The sequence below is a fragment of the Vipera ursinii genome (genome assembly GCF_947247035.1).
Source record: "Vipera ursinii genome assembly, chromosome: 3".
Lineage (NCBI taxonomy): Eukaryota > Metazoa > Chordata > Lepidosauria > Squamata > Viperidae > Vipera > Vipera ursinii.
Window position 1 is genome coordinate 122,331,033 of NC_139516.1, and position 14,596 is coordinate 122,345,628.

Genomic DNA, 14,596 nt, shown 5'->3' on the forward strand with positions numbered 1-14,596 from the left:
GTTCCATTTCCAGGTTTGCTAACAGTCGCTAAACTGATTTCTATGTCCTGTTTTCCTTAATGATTTTTTTAAAAATAGCAAATGGTATAGATTAGATAAGTTGTGATACATAGTAATTTCAGCAATATCCATATGGAATTTTATTGCTGTGACTAAAATAAAATTGATTAACCATTTAACATTTAGATACTTAATAATAAGCTACTTGAATAGTTTTTATAATAGAAAAACCAGTATGAAGTGCTGTGTTTTATATGTTTTGCCCAGGGTCATGCAAGAGGACTCTACTTGTTTAGTAGGGTTTCGCTGTCCATTTCTTCAGTTGCATTTTGCCTCTCCTCAACCCATTTTTCCTCTGGAGAAAGCCGGGAAACGTGCTTGGCTGTAGTGCTCCTCCACTGATAAGTTAGCTTATTGAATGTCACTCTAAAATAAATTACTAGATTTTGCAATTACTTTGTATTTTTACTGGGATATTTAGAAATTCAGTATTTGCAATAGGTACAACTGCAAGCTGTCCTTTTTTGCATGCTTTTATGTGTATTATCATCCATCTTAACTTCAGTCATGAACATAATCCAAACTCAAGAGGTTTTGAAATTGTAATGAAATGTGGTTTAAGATGGCTCCAGATTGTACTGAACATTTGTTATGTTTGCTTAGATTGTATATTATTATTTTGCTTTAGCTCTGTAGATTATTCACATAAGACAAAATCTTTTTAAAAAGATCTGTTACAGAGATAAATGCCAGTTTAGTCCCATTAAAAATATTGAGAATTGTTTTAGCATTTCTGGGAAGGGAAATGGTCGATATACTATAAGTGTAAAATGAACAAAAGTGGGTTAAGTGCATGCATTTTCTTTTCCTTCTTTTTCCACGCTCAGGGAAAGTCAATGACCTTAAGTTAAATCTTTCAAGGCTCTGATTTTAGTGGAAGAGCTAAATATATGCTTACTTATCTCTTCTTGAAATCCAGTATTATGTTTTGGTTTGCCCAACTATCTTTTGAACTTTTCCCTTGATATTGTTAGAGATAAATGTAAGTTCCAATTGCTTGTTTTCCTAGGGGTTGCTCTGTTGCCTTTTGTTGATGAACGCCGTCTAAGAGCTGCTCTGGCACAGGTGTATCCCAACCTCACTTCTGAAGAGAGTAAGAATTGCAGGACTGTAAAATGATTTTGATAACATAACATTTTGGTATATTTGGTATATTTATATATAAATACATCAATTTCATTGTTTCATTTTCAAGAAATTAGTCAGCAAATATTTGTGCCATCTTATACTACTCCAGTCTTGGCCCTTTTAATTGTCTATAGTACAAAAATATCTACCATCCACCCACATTACAATTTAAGTTGAATATTCTTTTTGTTAGAATAATTTTGAATCACATTTTGATCAGGTTTACATCAAATACTCAACTCAAATTCTGAGAGAAATTAAGTTATTCTTGCATGTTTAATACAATAATTCTACAAATTGTTAAGAGAAGAGACAAAGTCTGGGGGGTGGAGTCAAGAGAGGACTCAGCCTAGGATTGTTAGGTGTCCACAAACATTTCAGCTCCAACCTGCTTTGAATTCAATTGTCTCTTATCCAGCACCAATTTAGTGCTGACTATTAGTTGACTAGATTCTTCTGTTTTGGCTTGAACAATTAATCTTCTTAACTGGAACTTAATGTATGCTCCCGTTTCTTTGTGCCTGACACAAATTCAACATAAACATGCAATTTGTCACTTTTGTATGACTATAGAAACTATTTATATTACATTTCAGTGGCAAAAAAATGATAAAATCTGTACTCAGAATTGTGGAAAGTAGTACCCTCCTGTAGCTATTCATGTCAAATACTTAGATAATGAAGAAAAACAGCAGAATACGGACCTGGTCTTTAGGAATTCTGACAAGCATCCAAGTATCTTTATTACATAATATATTATTCAGATTGACAAGCAGTCACAAGTGATGGAGAGTGCAGGAGAGAGGTGTCAAGTTTCTCCTGAATACCTATTCCCTTTATAAAAGTAGTAGTATGAAATTTCCTTTAGAAAAGTGGTGTACAATTCACATGACTCCTATGTAATCAGAAGTCCTTGCGTATGATTTCCATGCTTTTGGATTTGTTTAAAAAAGTCTTCATGATGCACCTCTTTGACAGAATCTACTTTGTGGCATTAACTATCTCACTGATTAAGAAGCAGAAATTACTTTTAAGAATAGTAAATGTTCTCCTCCTCTCAGAGCATAATTGCATTACACTGTAAAATAGGCACACACCATCAAGGGAAACTTCTTACAGTATTCTAAGTGGTGTTTTGTATTGTACTGCGAATGCATGCAGTAAACTCTTACTTTTGGTATGTCTTACCCCTGTTAGACATTCCTGTTAATAAGTATTATTATTTTATTTTCTTCTCTAGTGAGAAGAAATAGTCTTGGTAGTGATGTCCTTTTTGTTGGGAAACATCATCAGCTTCATGACTTCATTCTTGAACAGTATAAATCTAATGAAAAAGAGGTATGTCATATTTGTTTGATGTATGAAATGAAATATGTCTCAACTGCATATTTATCATTAGAGCTATTTTGGCTAAGTTAATCATGATTTTCTTCCTCCTCAATAGCCAGTAGATATAGCCCCTGAACTGTGTCATGGAATACAGGGAAAGATTACCTTGAATGAAAATCCCATCCTTCCAGATGAGTAAGTACAGCTTATACTGCAGTTAGCTTGCTGACAAATTGTTCATTTTTAATTTATTCCAGTAGATGAGATGCAAATGAATATATATGATAGGACTGATTTGTTTTATTCATTGTCAAGGAATTTTTTAAAAATCTAGTCATACTAGAATAATGAGGAAGATCATCTGTGGATGTGAAAATTGGGAAGAGGTATATACTGTACATTTGTGAAAATAGAGATGTAAAAGACCACCCCCCCAAATCCAAATGCTTTCCCATGTGGGAAATAACTAAGGGATTGATTGATTGATTGATTGATTGAATGATGTGTTTATTTAAAGTGTCTCTACATTTTGAAACTCTTGATAGTTCACAACAATTGTACAACAGTTAGAATATTTGCATTGCAGTATACATATAAGAATACAGTCTTGGCAACATCATATGGACTAACCAAAAGCCTACTAGAAGAGTAGAGTTTTAACTATCTTCCAAAAGCCTGTTACAGATGGAGCCACTCTTGTTTCCAAGTTGGCAGTAAATCCTCTTATTCTTTGGGACTTCAGTCTACTTATGAGCAGTGTGGTGTTCAGATACCTCAAGAGTTTATGGCAATCATGAACCTAATCCAAATTATTTGGAAGCTTGACACATAACAAGGAATGCATGTTAGATCTGATTTTTGTTTCAGGACAAAATGTGATGAAGGAATGAAGGATCTTGCCATCAATACTTCCAAGAGTTAGAATGCCTTCTGATTTTTTTCTGGCTTGGTAGCACTACCCGCTTTCCTAGAGAGAGAGGATTTATTTGGTTAGTCCCCACCACCACCAAACTGATGGGCTCAGCAGGGTTTCAGAGAGAGCTTGGGATTTATCCTGAGAATGTGATAGGAAGTTTGACTTGAATCTCTGATCGCTGCCTGAGTGGGTGGGTGACAAGAGCCCTTCCTCCCTGTTCCTTCCTTCCTCTCTCCCTTCCCTTCTCTTCCTAGCAGGCAGGTAATTGGCTGCTGCTGGGAAGGGGAGTGAGTGAGGGAGTGCATAAGTGGCCTGGAAATTGTCATGGAACATTAAAAATGTGACCACAGCAGTCCGGTAACACTGAAGCAACCATAACTTCCCCAAATTTCATTCCTTTGGGAGTCATAGGTTCCTGTATTCTGTAAGTTAGCCCATTTGTATTATCTTTGTTGACAGAGTTTTGCCTTATGATGCATTGTTTTGCCCAGTGAAAGTTTTGGTAGTATAAAGATAAATATATTGTAGTGTTTATTTGCCTTTTTACCTATATTGTTTTATGCTTTAATATTATAAACCATCTGGAATGTTTTGATTTTGGTGGTATGTAAATGCAAGAGAAAGATACATTCATATAGTTAAAGCCCAAAATAAGTGTGAGCCTAGTGTTAGCTAACCTTGTGAAAAATTTGCTGAAATGTAAGCATTATCTTTTTGAAGAAATTGCAGAGAGGTGATTTATAAATATAGGATCATGTTATATCTTGTAAATACATTCTCTTTTATTAAAATCAGTTGTATGACTAATGCAGTTTAAGCCCTTCCAGCATCTACAACCTTTATATTATCATTATCAGAAGTATAAAGAATTAAATTAATCCCTGTACAAAATAGTGAGTATATATAAAGAATGTGATTTTTAAATAAAAGCAGGAAATTCAAAAGATAAAATGGAAAGAAGTGTCATTAAGCCATAATACAAGAAAAAAATTGTATAAGATGAGAAAGTATGGTATCGAAAATTTATTGAGAGGGTAAATGGGAAAATAGAATGAAAATACACAAACTGAGACTATTTGCAGCATGGGATTGAAGTTGGGACTTTAGGTATGCTAAATAATAATAGAGGAAGAAATAACTAACTTGAGTTGATATGAAGCTCTGGTACTAAGTGTTCTATTTTTATTAAATTCTATCTTTTCCTGTTAAAAATGAATGTTGATTATTCCACTTTGTGCGCTGGTTTCCTCTTAAAATGAAATATCACAGCTCTGACATTTCGAAATATTGATTTCAGTATTAATTCCCTCCTTTCCCTTGCTTGAATTGAGGCAAATTGCTGCTGCTTTTAATCTTTCTGTAGCAGCCCACACTTAAAACCGTGTTGCCTTGAGAATTTTATCTTAGGAATATTAAAATATTTGTACATTTTATTTTCTGTTGGTTACTTAGACCACTTAACTGTCCTTTTACACAAAAGGCAAGTGTTCTGGATTATGGCCATTGACAATTTATATTTCTGTTCCACCATTCTCTGCATTTTTTATGAAATGAACAGTTTTTCCATTTTCCCTTTAACCATCAGAGCAGTGCAATCTCCTGTACCGCTGCTGCGTGATCTGACACAGAATTCTGCCATAAGGTAAATTATAAATTCAGGTTATAATGTACCGTTCTTTATCAATTCTGGTTTATCATCTATATGTCACAGATAGGTAAAAAAAGAAAATAAAAGAGGTGATCCCCTTATATTACAGGCTTTTGGTGTTTTGGCTTCACAGTCAACTGAAATGTTAAACCTTGGAAAACAATTTGCCTTCTGTTCAGCAATAATTATGATCTCACTTCCATAAATTCCTTTGTGGATGGTGATTAGAGGCCTATCTCTCTCTTTATCTTGTCACCTAGGAACTTCATAATCCTGCTGTATATTTATTTACATTCTGTATTCCCCATAAGATTAGACTAGTGAATCTGGTGAAATAACATGAATGATTCTCTTAAGAGAATCTATACAAGAGTCCGTTCATTGTAATCCATAGATCGTTCACTTCTCTGGCCTTATTTAGTTCATATCTGGAGACGAGTACAGTTCTGTGACTCATGTAGAAATAGACCGTTGCCTCCTGAATGATGTCATTTTTTTCTATCATACTCTGTAAAAGTAGATCTATTTGCTGTGGGACTGAAGTGTGCCTTCCATTTTAAATTGAGAAAACAATGTTTTCCTGAATTCATAGGGAAAAAAAATAATTCCTTTCTTCTATGAGATGGCAAGTCTTAAGCCTTAAACAAAGTTTATCCGGACACAATAACTCCTTAGTCTTTGCTTGCCTCCCGCAGTAATCCTTTGGTGGGGAGAAAAATGGCTGTCAGGATCAGATTGCCAAGGGATCAGGATGCCAACAGGCTGATCTTATGTTAGGTAGACACTAGAAGCTAGGTTCCCTTTTATGCATTCAGAGGTGTTAGAATAGCTATACTTCAGGCTGCCACCATCTTTGATATGAAAGAAGATCCTGGCTTTTCCCTTCCATCTTTTGGGAAGAAAAGGCAGTGGGCCAGAGCAACTCCCCAGAGCAGTTCAAGGGAGCTAGTGGGTTGTTCTTGCTTATACTTTACTTGCCCCATGTTGCATTTGCTGTCTTGTGCCTCTAGGTCAGAACTGTGGTGAAGAAAGACAGATAATCTCAACCAGGATACTAAATCATTTCCCAACCCCAACAGATTCCATTGCTCCTCAGTTCATGGTCCTAAACTCAAATATGGTCACATAGTGATTGAACTTATGACAGCAACAACTTATAACCAAAATTCTGGACTCAGTCGTGGTCATAAGTTGAAGATTACCAGTACTTCTCCCCCAAAGTAATTTGTGACCATATAGCCCTCGGTGATTACCATAATCTCATTTTATTTATTTTTATTTTTTTATTTTTATTTTTTTAATCTTTTTTCTTTTGCCAAAGCTAGAGAATTTGCAGTGGAATTTCCCATTCCTGTAGGCTTTATCATAAGCAAAAGAAAAAAAATATCCTAATAATAATTCTACTGGAATAGAGAACAGAGACAGAAAATAATATGTTTGTGTAGTTCCCACTTTTGATAGGGCATCCTCTCTTCCATCCTTATTCTTACACTTTTAGTTCCTTGTTGTTTTTGATCTAAGTTGTACATTGTTACAGTGATAAAGCGTTCCATCTTCTCAAGGACAAGAGGAGTTAATCCTTTCCTGCCAGGCATGACCTTAAGTGACCCCAAAGACCCTCTATGTTAAGTCCAACTTCCATTCTGAACTGATTACAGGATAGTATAATTATGTTTGTTGTATCGGTGGAACAACCTTTCTGCTAGTGTGGACCATATGTTGGTGCTTTTTTTAATCCGCCCTGATGCTGCAGTAGATAGTGCTCTCACACAAACAGGCACATCTGTTACAGCAGTTCCCCACCATCTCCCAAAATATAGACTACGTAATAAAGTCTCCGTTTATCCTGGGTTTTGAAGAATTAGTCAATGAAAAGACAAAGAAACCCACTTGTTTTATTTTATTCAGAATATATTGTAAGGACATAAAAACAGATAAAAAGTTGTTGTTAGCTGCGAAGTCATGTCCGACCCATCGCGACCCTATGGACAACGTTCCTCCAGGCCTTCCTGTCCTCTACCATCTTCTGGAGTCCATTTAAGCTCACGCCTACTGCTTCAGTGACTCCATCCAGCCACCTCATTCTCTGTCGTCCCTTTCTTCTATTGCCCTCAATCTTTCCCAGCATTAGGCTCTTCTCCAGTGAGTCCTTCCTTCTCATTAGGTGGCCATAGTATTTGAGTTTTAGCTTCAGGATCTGGCCTTCTAAAGAGCAGTCAGGGTTGATCTCCTCTAGGACTGACCGGTTTGATCGCCTGGCAGTCCAAGGGACTCACAGGAGTCCTCTCCAGCACCATAGCTCAAAGGCCTCAATTCTTTGGCGCTCAGCCTTTCTTATGGTCCAACTTTCACTGCAACTGGGAAGACCATAGCCTTGACGATACGCACTTTTGTTGATAGGGTGATGTCTCTGCTTTTTAGTGTGCTGTCTAGATTTGTCATGGCTTTCCTCCCCAGAGATAAAAAGAGAGCATATTAAATGAAACATGCAAACATTAAAATATGTTTAAAGGCATATGTTACCAATCCTGCACAGATGTGTTTTCCAGCTTGAGAGGGTGCATCAGAGAGCTAATTAACCTTTTGAAGCTTTTTACCTTTTGACTCAAAGACAACATACTTCGCTAATTTCAAATGGTTAGATCCATAAAATGTAAATCAAGTCTTACTGTTGTGCTCACCGAAGAACTTTTTATGATGAGAATTAGTTCCTTTTCTTGGACATATCCTTTATAGCATCCTTATTTTTCCAGGCTTTTGGTGAGGGGGTGGGTGAGGAAAGTTTCTTAAATAGCAGAAAGTGCTATCTCCAAATTGTGACACATTTAGAGAGTAATATTAAAAATGGAGTTACCGTATGTGCCATGGGTACTCAATCCCTGTTTTACAAAAAAAAAAATGGTAGTACTTTGGACCGCCAGAAGAATGCATGTACTAACTAGATTGCCTATTTGATGACTCATATTCAATTTGCAAAGAAGTTGGCATTTTTAAAGGGTGGCATTTCCCCCCCACTCCCCAAATCATTCAAAATGTGTGCATTTTTATGAACCCATATTTGACCTAAAATATTCTAAGGTTCATTCCTGGTGGATTCCTCAAATTATGTTCTTATTTGTGTTTCTGAATATTCCTTTCTCATTTGCTTGAAAAAAAAATCTGTAATAGATTAAGAAGGTCGGAAGCCTTGGAGTCATAGGTTTAAGAAATAGTTGCATTTTGGATCCTTGTATCTGTTGGGTGTGCCAATACAACACAGTAGTATCTCATGAGAAGACCTCTGTGAGATGAAGACTATGTATATGCTGTAAGGTTTCTCTACATGCAATTGAATGAAAAGTCACAGAAAGCACCTGCATGGAATTACATCATTTATTAAATACAATTCTGTGGCATTTGACACATCTTAGTGCAGGTGTTGTCCGCTGATAAACATCTTGGATTTGCTTGCAAAATAAGCAGCAAGCAAAAGAGATTGATAGGATACATTTGTCTTTGCAAGTGATAAGTTTGACTGGCCTAACTTGATTTCTGATTAATTTGGTTAAATGTTTACCTTAAAAGGGAATGTCTTATTAAATCTTCACAATTGTTTCAAAAAAAATTTGTTTCTAGTGTCAACTTTAAAGATCCCCAATACCAAGACGACTATATTTTTAAGGCAGTTGTGTTATCTGGAGCAAAGTAAGTATTCTTTTTTGAAAATATTTCTGAACCATTTAGTGTACAATAGAATGTAGGTAACTATACCAAGCTGAAATTTGGGCCAGATGATTCTGGCGTCTTCTGTTGTTCTGACATGTATTACACTAAATAATTTTGTCTTAATTAATCAGAAAACCTCCAGCAGTTCTGAAACCAGGTGACTGGGAGAAAACGAATTATGATGGCAAATCTTGGAAGCCACAGCTTGGCTTTAATCGTGATAGGAGGCAGGTTCACTTGGACCAGTCAGCATTCAGAACGTTAGGGTAAGTAGTTATAAGCTTTTTTAAATGTTAATTAGTATTACACATCTACATGTGTAATTGAGGTAGTCCTCAACGTAACAGTTCATCTAGTGACCATTCAACCGTTACCACGGCACTGCAAAAGTGACTTACTGTGTTTTCCGAAAAGAAGACCTGATCTTATATGTATTTTTTGCTTCCAAAAGAGGCATTAGGTCTTATTTTGGGGGGGGGATGTTTATTTTTTTTCACGTACAGAAGGTGTTGAGCGCAGGGCCGATGGGCGTGGGAGTGGCCTCAGCCCAACCCTGCCTGCTGGCCCTGCTGCGGCTGGGAGACTTCTTGGCCGCGGCAGGCACCGTGCTGCTGCTGGCCTTGCGAGGGCTCTTCGCCCTCTGCTCTCAGCTGCCCTGCCTGTGCGTGGCAGGGGGTGTGCAGCACAACTCGGCGTAGTGGCGGGATCGGCAATGTGGGTGAGCTCAGCCTGGACCCACCTCTCATTCCACCTTTCCAGGTGCCTGGAGATGTTTCCAGCGCATTCTCGCCAACCCCCACCGTGCCTGTGGCACCAGGCAACTTTGCCACTGAGGGCCCCTCTCTTCCACAGCTCACCTTGTGACTCTGGAGCAGGCAACGACCATGGTTGGCACTTTGCCTTCATTCGCAGAGGAGCTGCCCCCAGGCTTGCCTGTCCTGGCTACTGTATGGCCCGGCAACATGCCTAGTGCTTCCCCCTCATTCTTCTCATGCTCTGGAGGAAGCGGGCCCTTGTCCTTGTAATCTCCCTCTTGGCAGGCGGCCACCAACCCACTCTGGGCTCTCCTGCCTGATGTGGGGTGAGTCACCCCAGATCTACAGTATGACATCCGGAATGCCTCCCCCCCTGCGCCACTGGCCTGCCAGGGCCCCTTCTCCAGCAGCCGCTGGTGGAGTTCTTATGCCGGCTGTGTGAGACAGGTGTGGGGCTGCTCCTGACTACCTTCGGCCTCTGTCTCACATGCGGCTGCTCTACTGCCACCTTGCCTTCCGCCGGCCCACTGCCAAGCCCTGGGTCTCTATACGATCTCTGGAGTGCTCCTCCTGCCGCTGGTCTGCCGCCACCAGAGATGAAGCGAGGAAGGCAGCGGGGGGGTGGAGCTGCCTCCCTCCGCCTGCCAGACACCCACCAAAGCTGCAAAGCATGGGAGGCGTGCCGCCTGGCCTCTGGGTGCATGGGGCAGCTCCAGTGGGAGGTAGTGGAGGGTGCTGGGTAGCATCCAGGAAGGATCTGCATTCTGCATCAAGTAAACTAAAGGTAGTTAAAACAGTATGGCAACGAAAATCCAGCAGCGGGGGGAAAAACTCCGGTCTCACATACGGAGAATCTGCACCGCTCACCTTCCCCCCCCCCTCCCGGTGCCTTCACTTCACTATGGTAAATCGATCACCTGGCTAGAAGTGAGGTTTAGCAGGCCAAGCATGCCAGGGGGGGAGGCGGGGGAAGGCAGATGGTGCAAATTCTGGAGTTTTCTTACCTGCTGCTGGACTTTCCTGTTCCCTGAAAAGAACCATGATTGACAACTATCACAGATAATAAAGGTAAAGGTTCCCCCGCACATGTGTGCTAGTTGTTTCCGACTCTAGGGGCCGGTGCTCATCTCTGTTTCAAAGCCGAAGAGCCAGCGCTTGTGCGAGGACGTCTCCGTGGTCATGTGGCCGGCATGACTAGACGCCAAAGGGGCACGGAACGCTGTTACCTTCCCACCAGAGTGGTCCCTATTTTTCTACTTGCATTTTTACGTGCTTTCGAACTGCTAGGTTGGCAGAAGCTGGGACGAGTAACAGGTGTTCACTCTGTTACACGGCACTCGGGATTCAATCCGCCAAACTGCCGACCTTCTGATCGACAAACTCAGCGTCCTAAAAGAAGCAAATGAATGATGAGTTGTTCTCCCAAAATTCACTATCCTTTGAAATAACTGTGGTTATGTTATTTTATTAATTAGTAAAGTAATGTAAATCAAGGTTTAGACTTTAGTGGGCTCTGTAATCTTTTTTTCATTTGGTAGGGCAAATGGAATCATGCATTCTTTCTCACCTAGGTAAAGAGTCATACATAATATTAGTTATACGGATTATTATACTGCATTAAGCTTATTGCCTTCCAGTTACTTTGGGAGAGGAATACATTATAAGAATCAGTGTGCATATATTTTGATGTGCAGAAATCTGCTTACATAAGATTGGTTTCCCATAGTGATGGACATGCATCATACATACATCTATGGTTAGATTTTTACCCTGCCCAGGCTCAGGGTCTCCATTTATTTTATCCCAGCAACAGCAAACCTGTGAGGTAGGAGCTGAGAGAGAGGACTGACCAAAAATCATCCAGTGAGTTTTCATGGTTAAAGATGGACTGGATCTTCCTGCCTCTAATCCAACACAGTATCAGTTGTACATGACGCAAAATAAATATATTTCTACGTCTGTGATATCTCTTATTTGACCAGAGCTTTAGGAACATACCTTTGTGCTGGTCTGAAACACAAGCTTTCTGCTTCGTGGAATATGTGGAGGTGAGTTTCCTTTGGATTCACTTATTTCCTAGAAAATTAATACTTTTATTTGTTTTTCTTCCCTATATTATAGACATGCAATGTCAAGGGACAGAGGACAATCAGGAAGTGGAGTATACAGTAATATTGGTCCCCCTGGAGCTTACAATCAAGGAAGCACATATAGACCATTGCTAGGCAGACCACAGCATCAGATTCCCAAATTGCTGTCAAGTAAGTGTTTTATTTTTGTTTCATTTGCCTTCTCTATCAAGTTTTTTTGTTGTTGTTGTTGAATAAACCATTTTTGTTGATGTCACAGACATGATAGTAGCTTTTTGTTCTTGAGACTGTCTTAAGCTACTTAAGCATTTCTTCAAAGAAGAGCTTCTCTTTTGTTAGGGATGAGGAGATGATTGAGAATTATCCCATTCAATTGAAGCGCAAGTTCACGTATGGCCCCAGATCTCGTGTTTTCCAACTCCATATTTTAAATAAACCCAGTAATCAAACGCAGCCAATTTTAGAAGTGGGAATTGCGCCTTTTTGTACCAGTGGGCACACAGCAAATTTTGAGTAAATACTGTAGATGCTTTCCGAAAATGGATCTGGTGGTCTACACGGCTCTCCCCACTGATAGGGAAATAATTTTCACAATACGTTGGCTACGTTCACCCAATTCATTTGGTTGCCTTCACTCAGCATGCTAAACTTTGTTAGTATTAATCAAGGTTTTTTAATGGCAGCTGTTGTATGAATCTAGCCTATTTGATGTTTGTGGTACTTAATACTTCAGAAAGATTGTCTCTGCATCTTTGGTGCTTCCCTAAAGAAACTTATGTTCCCAGGAAAATACGTATGAGATAATAAGGAGTTACCAACAGGGCATAACAAGGTCCTCCTCCTGAAGTTTATTTTGTCCCCATAAGACACTAAAAGAGCTATAAAATTCTTGCTCCGGGATGGTTCTACCCTAAACATGAACATCACCCTTGTATTTGATCCTACTTGATGATGCAGCAGTGCACACACACACCCCTCATTCTTGGTAGCAGCTGATACTTTGAAAGGACACTTACAGTTCCATGAAAGATCATAGAATGGGACATAATAAGCTAATGTGAGGTCCTTGGTGCTCTCCGAACCTAGTGCTTTTGTTGTGGACATTTCATTACCAAACTTGGTAACATCATCAGTGCTAAAAAAACAACAACAAAGGAGTAGGGTTTGCTCTTATTTTTATATATTTGTGGTTTGCCCTGTCAGTGTTGCTGGAAGTATTCTTGGTGGCTCCTTGCTGTTATTAACCATTAGCTTGTTTGTCTGTGTTAGTAGTTTCTTGATTGGGGTATTATTTACTTCTTGATTGTTGGTCCAAGCCAGGGGTAGGCAACCTTGGCTCTTATATGACTCGTGGACTTCAACTCCCAGAATTCCTGAGTCAGCTGGCTCAGGAATTCTGGGAGTTGAAGTCCACGAGTCATAAAAGAGCCAAGGTTGCCTACCCCTGGTCTAAGCAATTGTGATTTGGCTAAGAGCTGCCAAAATTTTTCTGTTGATTCAGGTCTGAGTTTCATATTTTGGGATAAAGATGTATGGAAAGCATGCTGATCAGGTTCAGCTTAGTTAGTGCCTACTCTGGTTGGACTACTGAAATTGCAAGATGCATGTTTTTTGTGATGCTTTGCAACTGACCTTTTTGTGTCAGCACCACTGACTGCTAACCTACAAGATAGTAAGCTGGATGTTTGCTTAGTCCAGCAGTAGCAAAGCTTAGGTAGAAGAGTCCTTTTTTTACCAGGATCTTAAGACAACAAGTACAAATGCAATCACACCGTTGGCAGAGGTTGAGTCCACTAATCCAATAAACAAGCAACAAATCCAAGGAAAAAGACAGGAGACGTGGTGAGGCAGAATCCAGACACCACATGACAGAACCAGGTGAACAGAAAAATGCCAAGATTTCAAAAGTTCTCAGCATTTTGTCTCAGGGAGAGAAGTCAATAAATAAGCCAAGCCAAACTAGAGCCTCCATGCAGATGCATTGCTGAAACACAGGATTCCTTTAACTCGACTCTCCTGCAAGTCTGCTTTTTAGCCAGTCGGTCTGACCTGTCGTCCTTAGCCATCTGCTGTTATATCTTTCAAGCAGGGCTCTGCCTAGGACTGGAGTGGCTGAACCTCAGACTCTGAGAAGCTGTCAGCCGGTGCATGCAGTAAATCAGGGGGCTTGCTAGATCTGCCTCAGCCAAAGGGGAGCTCTTGGCTTCAGCACTGCTGCAATCACCCTCCAGGACTAAATGGCCTTGGCGATCCTTTCTCTTCTGCCTAATCAAAAGACAGGTCCAGCGAGGGCACAGATGCAATTCAAGCTATTATTTTGCTTTTTTTTATTTAATTATTTTATTTTATTTATTTAATGCGTTTTTGTAGCTCCCCTTTGAAAGCAATGTAAGTATATTACATCTCAGTCTGAACCTTATGTAACTTTCTTGGGCACAACAATTTTCCATGGCGGGTGGGAAGGTGGTGTTAAATGGAATGGAGAAGAGGCCACTCTTTCAGATCATTCTCAAATTTTGTATGTTGTTGTTAGTTGCGAAGTTGTGTCCGACCCATCGCTACCCCATGGACAACGTTCCTCCAGGCCTTCCTGTCCTCTACCATTTTCTGGAGTCCATTTAGGCTCACGCCTACTGCTTCAGTGACTCCATCCAGTGACCTCATTTTCTGTCGTCCCCTTCTTCTATTGCCCTCAATCTTTCCCAGCATTAGGCTCTTCTCCAGTGAGTCCTTCCTTCTCATTAGGTGGCCAAAGTATTCAACTTCAGGATGTGGCCTTCTAAGGAGCAGTCAGGGTTGATCTCCTCTAGGACTGACCTGTTTGATCGCCTTGCAGTCCAAATTTTGTATGCTTTACAACAATTTTTTTTTCCTCCGATGAAGATGGCCGCGGTCCGCGGCTGAGCCTTAGATGCAGGAGGCCAATTTTTGTCTTTTGGGCATTGTAGGGCTGTTGGTTGCTGTG

General features: G+C 39.9%; 1 protein-coding gene across 2 annotated transcripts in view; it reads left to right on the plus strand.

Moving 5' to 3' along the window:
* XRN2 (5'-3' exoribonuclease 2) overlaps positions 1-14,596 on the plus strand; it is an 82,371-nt gene that overhangs the window by 47,437 nt on the left and 20,338 nt on the right. For both annotated transcript variants that reach the window (XM_083360621.1, XM_083360620.1), the window contains exons 21-27: positions 1,070-1,153; positions 2,429-2,526; positions 2,633-2,712; positions 5,019-5,075; positions 8,697-8,765; positions 8,918-9,052; positions 11,663-11,802. In XM_083360621.1, coding sequence (XP_083216747.1) covers positions 1,070-1,153; positions 2,429-2,526; positions 2,633-2,712; positions 5,019-5,075; positions 8,697-8,765; positions 8,918-9,052; positions 11,663-11,802 — 663 coding nt within the window. The remainder of the gene's footprint in view (positions 1-1,069; positions 1,154-2,428; positions 2,527-2,632; positions 2,713-5,018; positions 5,076-8,696; positions 8,766-8,917; positions 9,053-11,662; positions 11,803-14,596) is intronic.